Here is a 14,131-nt window from a genome sequence, read left to right as displayed (position 1 = left end):
ACAAGGTGGATATGGCGGTTATCAACTTTTGAAGAGTGTTTATTGTTGTCACTCCTTCTCCAATAATCTCTATGGCATATGTGCCCCACCGCACCACCACCACCACCCCAACTTTGTGCCACAGGATGAAATTTCCCAACTTCATTGAAGGATGGCCACAAGGCTCAGAGGTTTACAGGGTTGCAATGCCCCAGTGCAGTCTGTCTGCTTCTCTTTCCGCTCTAAGTAATTGGCTCTGGTTGGGTGATTAATGGTGGACACAGTGGATACTGTTCTCCGGAAACATGCAGAGACATAATTCTCAATGGAAAACATTTTCTCTTTGGCAGGATCACAGGCTCATGGCTTTCATGGCTGCTATGGGCTGCTCTCTCTTCCTCTTTTCTCCACGTTTTCAAAGCTCTGGGTAAAAACCACCGATCTCTTCCTCAGAACACACTACTTCAGTCCCATTTGACTTCATGCCAAGAGACGTTCAAGATATTTCCAGCCTCTCCAAGCAGCTAAGAATAAACCAAGCATGTCAACAGTTTACAATCAGGTGCGTCACTGGGTAAAGCTGCCAAAAAGTACCCCAGTTCAATCATATTGAATCCCGCCTGTTATTTGCACAGTATAAACAAAACCTAATGACAAATGATGAAATTGCTTTATTGACAACGATGTTGTAAAGATTTATATTCTGAATTGTCACTCAACTATAAGGAAAGGTTGCTTCAGCTGTAAGTTACCCTGGTAGCTTAAATGAGTGATAATCTATATACTATTTGTTTCTGGGATGGTACTCAAACGGTTCAGGTCATACTTAGAAGGGAGAGGTTATTATGTGAGTATAGGAGAGCACAGGTCAAAGTGGACGTCCATGACATGCGGAGTCCTACAAGGCTCAATTCTTGCACTGCTCTTGTTTAGCCTGTATATGCTCCCACTAAGTCAGATAATGAGGAAGAACCAAATTGCCTATCACAGCTATGCTGATGATACCCAGATTTACCTTGCCTTATCTCCAAATGACTACAGCCCCATTGACTCCCTCTGCAAATGCATTGGTGAAATGAACAGTTGGATGTGCCAAAACTTTCTTCAGTTAAACAAGGAGAAAACTGAAGTCATTGCATTTGGAAACAAAGATGAAGTTCTCAAGGCGAATGCATACCTTGACTCTAGGGGTCAAACAACTAAAAATCAACTGAAAACCAAGTCAAAAATCTTGGGGTGATTTTGGAGACAGACCTTAGTTTTAGTTAGTCATGTCAAAGCAGTAACTAAATCAGCATACTATCATCTCAAAAACATTGCAAGAATTAGATGTTTTGTTTCCAGTCAAGATTTGGAGAAACTTGTTTATCTCCAGCAGGGTGGATTATTGTAATGGTCTCCTCACCGGCAGGCCTTCCAAAGAAGACCATTAGACAGCTGCAGCTCATCCAGAACTCTGCTGCCAGGATCCTGACTAGAACCAGAAAATCTGAGCAAATCACACCAGTCCTCAGGTCCTTACACTGGCTTCCAGTTACATTTAGGATTGATTTTAAAGTTCTTTTACTCGTTTGTAAATCACTAAATGGCCTAGGACCCAAATACATTGCAGATATGCTCTCTGGATATAAACCTAACAGACCACTCAGATCATTAGGATTGAGTCAGTTAGAAACACCAAGGGTTCACACAAAACAAGGGGAGTCCGCATTTAGCTATTATGCCACGCACAGTTGGAACCAGCTTCCAGAAGAGATCAGATGTGCTAAAACATTAGCCACATTTAAATCCAGACTCAAGACTCATCTGTTTAGCTGTGCATTTGTTGAATGAGCACTGTGCTACGTCCAACCTGACTGCACTTTACTTTCATTGTATATCATTTTCCATGTTTTTATTGTTGTGATTATTATTCCTTGTTTTTATTGCTGTGATAATCATTTTCTATTCTTAACTGTTTTAAATTAAAATCAATTTAAAATCAAATTTAAATCAATTTTATATCATTTTAAAAGTTTCAACTGAAGGCTAAAGTAAGTGCTGGGATGGTAAAGAGAATGTGGGCAAAGAAAGACAAGTGTGTTGGTTAATCAGTTTAAAGTAGGACCTCTGAGTTCTATTTGTTTGGTTTCTGGTTAGGGACGGTCTGTAAGCGGAGGGAGTGCGGGAGGGGAGAGCGATGGACTCGCATGTGAGTGAGGGACACCAGCAGAAGAAAACTGGTGTCATAATTTAGGTACACCTGTAAGGTGTGCGAGTGCATATCTATCGATTGAGAGATGTGCATAGTCCAGGGGGGGGGGGGGACAAAATGCATTCTCTAAGGCTCTACACTGTAAAAAAAATAAAAAGTTGAGCCAACTTAAAATTTTAAGGCAACCAGCTTCAGCAGATTTTTGAGTTCTCTCAACTTATTATTGTAGGAGATTCTCAACTTTTTGTTGTATAAACTTAAAACAACAAGTTGAGAAAACTCATCTGCTGAAGCTGGTTGCCTTAAAATTTTAAATTGGCTCACCTTTTTTTTTTTTACAGTGTAAGAGCAGTAGTGGAATAGTTAGGTGTTTTGGAAGGTTTTTTTGCCGCTCACTTAGTGCAGAAGAGTTTGAACAAAGCTTGAGAATATTTGTTTTTAAGTTTCTTGTTTTTATTATTATTATAAAAAAAAATGTATATGCTTTTTTCAACTCTTTATTTTTATTGCTGTGATCAATATTATTATTATGATTTTTTTTATGACTATTTTACTGTCTTTCATGTAAAGCACATTGAACTACCATTGTGTATGAAATGTGCTATATAAATAAACTTGCCTTGCCTTGCCTACTACTAAGCATTTGAAACATAACCATACATATAAACCAAATTTACCAAAACCTCTAACTAGAAATAATGGTTGAAATAACATGGCAGACAGATTAAATGACATAAATTCACCCTTCAAAAGTTTGGGCTCGATATGTTTTGTTTTAGTTTTTTGTCTCTTATCAATGCAACATTATTTGATCAAATATTAAATATACAGTAAAACAGTAATGTTGTCAAATATGACTACAATTTAAAAACTTTTCTATGTGAATATTTTTCAAAATGTAAAAAAATAAATCCATAAATTATCCTTATATGATAATCTGGTCATAAATATGCTTTTTGTGGAAACCATGCCATTTCCTTCAGGATCCTTTAATATAAAGTTTTAAAAACACTGCATTTATTTGAACTATTTTGTAACATTATAAATGCCTTTTGATCAATTCAGTGAAGATTAAGTGAATAAATAAGTTCACAACTGCTCTCCTGCATGAAACTGATCTTAACAATGAATGTTATTAAATTTTAAAACTGTCAAAATCTTTGAATCATCCATTCTTTAACACTTATAATTTATATTTTTAAATATACAAATAATTTGATTTAATGGCTATTTATGTATTGAGTTATTTCATTCATATATCTATTATAGTTTGTAACATCAACCATAACCAGATAAACTACAACGCACAGCCTTTCAACTCTATATCTGCTAACAAATTTAAAGACTGCTTATTAATAGAGGTAAACTAGGTGACAAATAAAGGTTATTAAGCCCCTAGTGTGGAAAATAAAGACCCTACAAATAGTTGGTGCAGCTCTACCCTTCAGCATTTTCTGTGCAAACAGTTCCATCTAATCATTTTTTTTTCTTTCCCAAAATTCCCAACCTGTAATTATTCTGTTTCTTATTCACCCTTTTGTGCATGTGGCACTCTTTAGTCATGAAATACATCAAGTCTTACCAAGTGATGTAATGCACTGAATGGAAAAACAAACTCCATGACTAATACAAGGAAGCCATTTCTGAAAACTATAATCAAACATGGTCAGAAATGGCCTGAACTATTTGAAATTTGAGATGGTATGTTTATACACATTTCTATGTCTGTCTGGCTTTGTGAGCATCTCTAAATGTGTGTCCGTCATTTGTGAATATGAGCGTGCGAGCAGATTGTCATTAGCCTGTTCGACTGGCGGCACGGCCGATTGTGTTTTACAATCTGAATGGTAGGTGGGAGATCTCCCCCGAATCTCCATAATGAATTCAGCTGGTAGAGAAGCCAAGAGGCCGTTAGTGTGTACTGGGTCAGATGTAGTAGAGGGCCTATCTGAGTCTCTCCTGTCACTGAGTCATGTACACACACACACACTGGCAGAATCCTCCAGGAGTGAACTGACACTGTACACCAACACAAAGTATATATGCCTGTAAACAACTTTTATTAGCCTCTAGGGAGACCTCCAGGGTGATTATGATAAGGTTCAGACTTACTTTGACAGCTTACTTTGGGACAGTGAAGAGCAAAGAAGGATGATAGAACACTATTTATGTACTCTGGTAGGCGTAGCCCTGTGTAGGTTTAAATATTGTGCTTCATACTGTATGTGTGTGTGTGTGTGTGTGTGTGTGTGTGTGTGTGTGTGTATGTGTGTATGTTTGGGCTGCATGTCAAAGGGAGTGTGTGTTCGTGTCAGCACATTATGACAGACTGTATATCTATATGTGTGTGTGATGGGCAATGGCAGAGCACCCTGTGTGTGTGGGTGTGTGTGTGTGCGTGTGTGTGTATGTGTTTGTGGCCTGCTTTCCCCCATTCAAATGAATCATGACAGCTTCAGGAATGTGCGCCACTATTCATTTGTAGTCTGACTGCAGAATCAGCCTCTCACTTCCCAATACATTTATGGTAAGAGCAGGCCCTACTGTTTATATTTACATAACTGCAACAGAAGCCAAACATTCCTGTGTTGGAAGGTTCCGTGAGTGTGTATTTATGTGTTTGGAGAATAATGAATCTTTTGTGACTGCTTCAGTCAGTCCTACGGTAATGCTACTATACATGCCGATGATGAGCATACAAACATACACGTGCAGGAGGACAGTACTGTTGTATACATTCATGATCACACACACACACACACACAAATCCTTGTGGAAGAATAGCTATGCATATAAACAAGTATCCTTCATATTATGTTGAATGTTGTTCCAAGTTTTTTTTTAGCACAATTCTATGCACTTGTATGGGTACTGCAAGTGATCTCTGGGTCAAAAAAGCATGATGGTCTCTGATGGTCTCTATATGGCTCTAGTATTTCAATGTAAGCATATGGATTCTACCAGGCATAAATTGTAGGTTTATCTGCTAATAGTGCGTACTTTTCAATAAAATGCATGACCGGTGGTATCGACAAGTGAGCTGCTGACGAGTTATGTGCTAAAGGTTAATATGTTGGGTGAGGGTTGTTGAAAAATAAGTTGAATGATTAGCCTGGTATATTGTAGAATCTGTACTACAGTACAGTATGTATGCAAGGATTGAACAACAAGCACTGACACATAGTGGTACGTAAAGTGGCTGATACCCATCCCAGACAGCCAGTCACAGTACATCACTCAGACTAAGACTGCTTCAAAGAGCACACACAAAACACCAGGACATTATATGGGCTGGTAAAGGAGGATGGCTTAGACTCACACACTATCTGGGATTATACATATGTACAAAATGGGCAGGGTACGAATTAGGAAAGGTTTGGGGGTGTTGAGCTCTATTCATTATTTATATAGTGCTTTTTACAATGCAAAATGTATGCTATTGACTGGTATTGTCAAAACAAAAGGCTGCAGGCTTCTTAAGTTATTTTAATAGCATTTTCAAAGTTTCAGTAATCTACAAAAAATTATTAAGTATGCGTTAAATAGTTGCATTTTCTAAAGAGAAAACAATAGTGGGCTACTTGAGCACTTTCTTTGGGACCAATGGAATGATGCCTCTGCTAAATTAGTGGCAATATTTATCACTTTATTGTAGATATACATGTCATAAATCCCTTAACTCTTCTGAATAAAATGTCTTTAAGATGCTATTGTAGGAGCAGCAAAAGACTATTTACTTTAGGTTGGGCAAGATTAAAGAGACAGTCTAAAAAGAAAAAGGAAAGGAAAGGAAAAATTCTGCCATTGTTTACTCAAATGTATGACTTTCTTTCATCTGTGGAGCGCAAAAATAAAAAGATATTTTGAAAGACTATCACTGTATCGGTCAATTTTAAATAAAAATTCATTTAAATTTAAATAAAATTACTTACTTTAAAAATATCTTCATAGTGACAAAAGTCATACAGGTTTGAAAGGACATGAGGGTGAGGAAATTATGACAGAAATTTCATTTTTGAATACAATCTCTTGAAATTATCCCTTTAAACCTGAACTGTCTGTGTTCCAAAAGTACCCTCCTGAATAATTTGCACACTGAGAACGCGACAGAAACGGCTAGACTGGGGTAAAAAGTTGAAAGCCCTCATTCATTTGTGACTCTTTTGATTCTAAAGGTGCCTCTGTTTACACCAAGACAAATATCCGGTGTGTAAATTCGGTGTGATAAACATTTTAAATGGAATGAATGTGTCTGTTCAGACCACCACCAACATTTGCATGGCATCGATGCGACTGATTTTATTTACATTTAATCTCACAGTGAATAAAACTGGCCATCCAATAGGATTTTTCTGTAATTTGGGCATGAGTGCACTCGAAAAGTGACATCTGAGTGAGTGACTGCATTCCCACACTTTCTGAATCAATTTCCATGATTATTTTTCAGTTGTTTTCCAGGAAATGTTGATTAGTTTATAGATTGTACTCATAATTTCTAGCTGGTATTTCAGAGCCAATGTATTTTAAAAAGACTATATATATTTGTTGTAAAAATTTCCTTTTGTATGATTTTTACAGGTCTGGAAATGTTAAAAAAAATATTATATTTCCCCTGATATTTTCAGGTTTTTTCCAGGACTGAAGAAGTGATTGACCGTGAGTGAACAGATGAATCCATGTACAGTTTCATAGCGCATTGTGTCCCAGAATAACCAAGGTATTTCCGCTTTTCTAAATGTGCCACCTACTGTTAGAAAGTGAATCTGCATTTGCATTTAGCCCATCTCCTGTCCTTTACGCATTGGTCTGAACCGACAAATCGTATGTGAAAATTGGACCAAATTTTTCTGCCAAACATTCGTGTCGGTGTCGGAACAGGCCTTAAGGATTTTAAAACCGCAAGCTAACAACATGCTCCATCTCCTCCACAGTGTAAAGGAATATGTGGCTCGAGGCAGGGAGCGGTTTCGCCTCAAGGCAGGGAGCGGTTTCGCCTCAAGGCCTTACCTATGTTGCGCTGCAGGTTGCGCTGAGGTAGGGGGAAGGAGGGTGGCCGTGCGGGGCGGGGGGTAACTGTCAGGTTAACTAGACTATGCTAAGTTAAGCCAGGCAGAGCGAGAAGCAGTGGTTAGTACCTGCCGGTGTACGGGACCAGGCTTTGAGACAGAGCAGGCGGGGCGGGGCTGCAGCCCACATCCCCAGACCCCCTGCTGCACAGATGGGGGGAGGGAGGGCTGGTGTCCCCATGAGGTTTGTGGATGGCACTGTAAATGGGCTCGGCCCTATTGGGGGTACAGAAATCACATAGTAAATGGAGCGCTTTCAGACACACAGAGACAGCAGACACAGAGACATACTGTGTGAAGACACATACGGCACACACATGCACACAGACGGAGACAAACACACACATGCAGAAGTGAGGATGCATTCAGCTGGATGGCAAGAGAGGGACGAGTCAGCTCTGGGGCCCGGGCTGACTCACAGGCTCCAGGGAGTCCATGCTCAAAGAGGTGAAACCCATCTCACCTCCAGGCAGCAGTGGCCGTGACTTCAAAATATTTGAGCCCATGCCAGAAGCATCTCTTATATCCAGAGTGTTCGTTTGCCGTGTTGGGATTTGTGTTGGAGACTTTATACACCCAGTCATGTTTCGTTAAAGCAATGTTCACAAACACACCACCACAGAGAGGCATTACACACCTCATAGACGTTCTTCAGCCCACTCTCGACACCTACTTAAAATCGTTTTTATTTGTTCTATCTTTGCCCAGTTACATCAGAAAATATGAACAGTATCGCCAAAAAGAAATTAAGCAACTAAAGCTGAAGAACTGTAGCGCAGATTGTGGGAAAACAATGTTCTTTTCTAATCAAATATATATATGGACATGCAAGTGTTGTAGTTTTTTTGTTATTTGTGCATGAGTGCATTTGAAAAGTGGCATTTGAGTGAGTGACAGGGTTCCCACATATTTTGACCAATACATTTCTAGTTGGTTTCCATGAGAATTTGGTTTACAATTGACTTGGTCACAATTTCTCACTCATTAAATATTTTAGAGCTGAAGTATTTAAAAAAAAACTATATTAGCTGTGAACATTTCCTTTTGCAGGACTTTCCAGGCCTGGAAATGTTAAAATTCCTTGATATTTCCATGTTTTCCATGGTCGTGGGAACCCTGGAGAGAAGAAGTGAGTGATTGTGAGTGAATAGATGAGTAAATCCATGACTCTGACCTGGTGAAGTCCTCCTCCCCCAGCATGTGGCGAGGGACTGGGGAGTACCTCGAGGGGGTGACCTGGGGCGGTGGGTACACTGGTTTAGGCTCCATGCCTCCCATGTAGGCCATGCTGGAGTTGTGTCCGACGTGGTTGTCCACCATGGTGGGGAAGGCTGGAGGGAGGCCGAGACCAGTAAAGGGGAAAAAAGCCAGATGATTTAACCAAGTAGTTACAGAGGACAACATCATCTCTAGGATGTAGTTGGGACTGTAGATGAGTTTTCGGACATTATCTGCAGAAATCCTTTTCGTACTTGATTGATAACATTATGAACTACAAAACTATGAAAACATGTTATAGATATATAAAAAATACAAATTCATAAAATACATATATATTATTTAAGAAACCTGGGTCAAATTTAATTCAGTTATCAGGCATCAAAGCTGCCAAAAAGCATCTGATTGTGATGTGCATATACACTACTAAAATGTTTTAGGTTGCTAAAATTTTTTATGTTGATTTTTAAGTCTCTAATGGTCACCAAAGATGCACTGATTAACACAGAAACCTATCAATACAAAATATAGAAACCTTATTTGATCAAAAAAACATAATATTGTGAAATATTTATATGTTTCTTGTTTTAAAATTACACTTAAAATGAAATGTATTCCTCCTAATGGCAAAGCTGAAATTTCAGAAGCCATTACTCCAGTCTTCAGTCCCATGATCCTTCAGAAATCACTCTAATATGCTGATTTGATTCTCAAGAAACATTTCTTATTATCAGTGTTGAAAACAGTTGCTGTTGCTGCTCAATATATTTGAGGTAACCATGAACCATTTTTTCAGGAACTATGATCAAAATAACAGCATTCATTTGAAATCGAAATCTTTTGCAACATTATACAGTAATGTTTTTACTGTCACTTTTGATCAATTTAATGTGTCCTTGCTGAATAAAAGTATTCATTAAAAAACCCTTTTGAAAAGTAGTACATGTCCTTTTTTATCTAATCAAAAGAGAAAATCATTATTGCTTGTTTTCAATTATAATTTCAGATTACTTTAATGCATTTATGTCTGAAAAGGATTCATGCTGATATTGGCCATAATTCCACTTTGCGTTTTGGAGGGCAATTTACTGTATGTACAATACTCCTGGATTAAACCATCAAGAATAGTGTATGAGGAACAATATCATAGGTGTACTTTCATTCAGAGACTTTCATTAAGAGATTGGTTTATTTTATCTTTTCAACTGACAAAAATATATAAAAAACATAAAATATTTTAATTAAAATACAGTTTCACGGCCAATAAGAGATATTCAGCCCCCATTGGCAGGTATAGCAAAAAGTAAATTTTGGCAGCTGTGTGCATTTGTGCAGGTGGACTGTGTGAAAGCCTCGTCTCTCAGTGGGAGGGAGGGATTGGTGCTGTGATAGGAGCAGCAGTGCAGTGTGTGTGGGTGTCTGAAAACAGCGCCCACTGCTACACCACACTACTGTTACAAAACTCCACAGCACTCACAGGCACTGCACCACTCGCTTTCATTACAGGGTTAAAGATAAAAGCAGATAAGGACGCAGGTTATATTGGAATTGACACAACCACCAAGTCCCTTTCACGTTTATCAATGCAGTAAAATTAGTCATATGCTAGAGCTATAAAATGGACAGATTTTAAGCTCGTAAGGGCATAGGGTGGATGGAGATCAGCAAAAGAAGGTACGTACTGCTAGAGTAGTCTGGTGGGGCGTACATGTCGTTGAGATGTACTGGTCCTGGCTTGGCCACTTTCAGATAGACCATGTCTGAAGTGTTCTTCAGGGCGGCCACAGCCTCCTCATGACGCACATCCTGAAGTATAATGTTATTCACCTGCGAAGGCAGACAAACACACGCATGTTACATCGACTGGTCTCTGAAGCGTGACTCAGAATGTTCATGACAGCACATTTGAAGATGTGGGAAGGAAGCGACTGGAGCGGAGGCCGGATGGCCCCACACTCGGCGACGACGCTCCATTCTCCGGGTCTCAGCCGTCCGGTCACAAAAGGAAGGACGAGAGGGAGGGGAAGCTCGAAAGGCGTAGTGCTTTTTCCTTTGTAGCGGCACCTACACACTACAGAAAACTGAGTGTTTGATGGGTAAAAATGTGCCTGATTTGTTCAGAGGATGTGGATTCATAACCGAATGAAACTCTCATTGGAGGTCAATAGAGGAAAACGGATTGGTTGTACGACCTTTAGTTGTACAACCAGAGGAGAGTTTTATATATATAACTAATTACTGTTAATAAAAACTATTATTAATATTAATTATATATTATTTATGATATATTAACTAACAGGCATATTAACTAGCATGCGCTGCAGGAGACAACAATAAATAAATATTTAAATTTTAAAATTAAATAAGAAAACATATCAATAAAATAATTACTTACAAATAAATAAATAGCAAAATACATAAAAGCAAATAACAGCATTATTTTTAGAGAGTTATAAGGTATTCCTTTATTTTAAAAAATGGAGCTAAATAAAAAAATGGGGTATAATATTTAAGATATAAATAATCAATATTTGCACATCTAGAAATTTTAAGTATTAAAAGCATCAGTTATTTTATTTAACTCATATATATATATATATATATATTTATTCTATTTAGTAAAATAGCAAGTTAGCCAAGTGGAGAAACTTCGCAAGATTTTATTTAATTTTTTTACCTTAGTTAATTTATCCAAACGTCTTTAAAACAAAATAGTATTATGCAAACTGAACATCTAAGAAGCTATTAAGCTATTGCTAAAGTAGCTAAATTCATCGCAAATTCCAACTCATTAGTTAATAGGAAGATAATACTTAAATTCTGAATTTTGTCCAACCCTGCACATGACAGAGCATCACTTTCAGATCCTACATTCTTGCAATGCACCATCACCAATAAAATCAATGGAAAAAAATAGTGTTATCTGATGCAGCATCTGCTCTGGTTTGTAGATGTACTACACAGAAGCATTAAAAATTTGACCAACTCTAGGCATTCTGTTCAGGAAATCAAAGTCCCCAACTGAATTAAAACCATAATTTTCAAGAAAATAAAGGGAAGTAATGGCACACTTTACATGTCTGCACTTACAGCGGCCATGACTGATGCATAGCCTTTTAATTATGACATTTATGACCATGTCAAAGCCTGCTCAGTCCCTGGCACTTGCGTCCCATGCAAGTGTTTCTCTTTATCACAGCTGTGTCCTTGTTTGAGTTTGCGCTCAGCTTCACATCAATCACACTGTGGCCCATAAACCTTCACACATGAGATATATCGTCTATAATACGACATAATTGCCTACAACAGTATCTGCGTTCATTGAAGCATAAAGTAATTCACTGAAAAAAAGCCTTGCAAAGGTATGCAATGTGTGGCTCTACATATAGTGAAGTACACAGATGTATGTGTGTAGGTGAAATCTTACAGCCAGTAGGCGATCGCCTGTCTGCAGACGTCCATCTTTCTGTGCCGCCCCACCTTCGATGATCTTTGTGATATAGATACTGTTGTCGCCCGGGATGTGCTGGTTGCCTATACCGCCAGCAATACTGAAGCCAAGACCTTGAGTGAATGATATGGAGTTAAATTTTTAACCAGGAAATGAGATCTTATGAGGTTGAAGTCAACACGAAATGGCACTCATAACCCAATTTATTTTCTTAATGTTGCATATTTCCAAGAGAAACAAGCAATTCAGTGAAAAAAATATTATGAAAAATGTGCACTGATGCATTGCGCACATTAAGAAGTAAAAGGGGTCAATCAAAATAATTCGGAACTTCTATAGGGATAGCACGCATAATAGCATCTATCTCAAATGTGTTGGTGTGCACATTTAGCTCCTCTAACCTTTAGGCCCTTTGAGTAGGTTGACCTCCAAAATGGTCTCAGGAGGAGCCTGTCTTCTGCGTACCAGCAACCTGACCACTGGTCCGGCCTCTTTCAAAGCCTCTACTGCCTTGCTGTGCACAACCTCTGACACGTCCACGTCATTCACCCGCAGAACACAGTCATTTACCCTGAGACACAAGAAGGATCAAGTAATATAATAAAGCAACATAATGGATATATACACAAAAAAAGTAGTGAGCTGCCATGCGGTTTATATTGGCAGCTTCCTTCTACGACAGTATCCTAACTGCCAACGGTCTTAGAACCTCATCAATATGGAACGCTCAACATAAGTTGCAGTCACATTGTCAAAATTTTGTGTCATGGTAAATTTCCCCATGCAGAACAGTGAAATTATTTTTTTGCATGAAATCATTGTTCACTGTCAATAGTGTAGTGACGCATTAAAGCACCATATACACAGAAGTCACTTTCAAACCAAGCAGAATTCTGTTGGTTAACTTGCCAAATTCACATGAAAACTTGAATGTGTGGGGAAATGTTCCGCTGTTATGCAGAATTCCCAATCCAATTGAAATGACTGGATTTAAAGTGCCCCTATTATGCCATTTCAAATATTACTTTTCATGCAGCGTGTAAAGCAGCTATATGTGAATGTAAAAGATCTGCAAAGTTATAAAACCGAAAGTACACAATAAATAAAGTTACTGTTTCCCAAAATAAAACTCTGAAAAGCCTAAATGTTTTGTAAATAATTCAAATCTATGTTCTACGTTGGCCGGCCACAAATAACTTGACCCGCCATCAAACACTGTTCATGTGGTTAATATCATGTCAAGAAGATGCTGTGTCCTACACTGTGAAAGTAAATTCTTCTGTTCCTGCCATTCTACTGACGACTGCTTCTCTGAACTTCAACATGGGATTCACAAAACACTTGTTCAAAATAAAGAATGACAAAGGGTGTATTGTGGACCAATCACAACAGACTGGGCCATCTGAGTAATCAGAGCAGAGTAGGCTTACAGAAAGGAGGGGTTTAGAGAGACTGAATCTTAGAACTTCGTTGGAATATGAGGTGATATTTTGAGAAAACCAAAATATTTTTTGACCTTGCTTGCATGCATGAATATCTATCTAGGAGACTCCCAAAACAATATTAGGAACCTTAAAATGGCATAATAGGGGCCCTTTAAAACTTCTCCAAGTAACTGTAAAATTGACAGCAACTCCATATGCAACAAATAGAGCTGGGAACTCAAGTTCAATTTCAATAGTTTGGCATGTTGTCAAGCTGACATTGACTATGTTTACATGGACATCAGTAATCTAATTATTTACCTTATTCTGAATAAGACAATATTAAGATTAAGGTGTTTACATGAGTTGCTTTTAGAATAATCCTTTCATGTTCCCGTTTTACATGTTATAGTACATAAATCGATTAATGGCATGCGTCATTACGTCACCACGCGACGCAATCCGACATCCCCTCCAGAATTTCACGTATAAACACATAGTTCGTCTTCGTGATGATGCCATATACAGTTTTGGGTGTTTCATTTTTAATTTTATGAAAGCTTCAAGTGCAGTTAATTATTTGTACATGCATACAGACAACGGCAAACATTGACCACTGCCGTGTGTGTATCCTGTCACAAAATGCGGCGAAAAGTCCAACACGACGGTAAAAGTTGTCTGTACTACACTTCGATAATGCGACTAAAATAGGAATACTCCACGTCTTAATTCGATTTGTGTTTACTTCGATTATGACTTTAGCCGGATTAAGGTAATCAGAAATCTCTGTTTACATGGT

At 38.2% G+C, this 14,131-nt stretch overlaps 1 protein-coding gene across 4 annotated transcripts in view; it reads right to left on the bottom strand.

The window, feature by feature from the left end:
* LOC306853572 (disks large homolog 3-like) overlaps positions 1–14,131 on the bottom strand; it is a gene marked incomplete at its 5' end in the record, with an annotated part of 86,489 nt that overhangs the window by 22,115 nt on the left and 50,243 nt on the right. For 2 of the 4 annotated variants that reach the window (XM_079391079.1, XM_079391081.1), the window contains 4 exons: positions 8,414–8,588; positions 10,140–10,284; positions 11,885–12,021; positions 12,310–12,479. In XM_079391079.1, coding sequence (XP_079247205.1) covers positions 8,414–8,588; positions 10,140–10,284; positions 11,885–12,021; positions 12,310–12,479 — 627 coding nt within the window. Of the gene's footprint in view, positions 1–7,308; positions 7,456–8,413; positions 8,589–10,139; positions 10,285–11,884; positions 12,022–12,309; positions 12,480–14,131 lie in introns of all 4 variants that reach the window. The other 2 variants (XM_079391078.1, XM_079391080.1) reach the window with 2 other exon arrangements.

The sequence above is a fragment of the Barbus barbus genome (genome assembly GCF_936440315.1).
Source record: "Barbus barbus genome assembly, chromosome: 33".
In the NCBI taxonomy this organism is placed as follows: domain Eukaryota; kingdom Metazoa; phylum Chordata; class Actinopteri; order Cypriniformes; family Cyprinidae; genus Barbus; species Barbus barbus.
The sequence above is the reverse complement of the archived record's forward strand: the minus strand, read 5'-3'. Positions and strand labels throughout refer to the sequence as shown.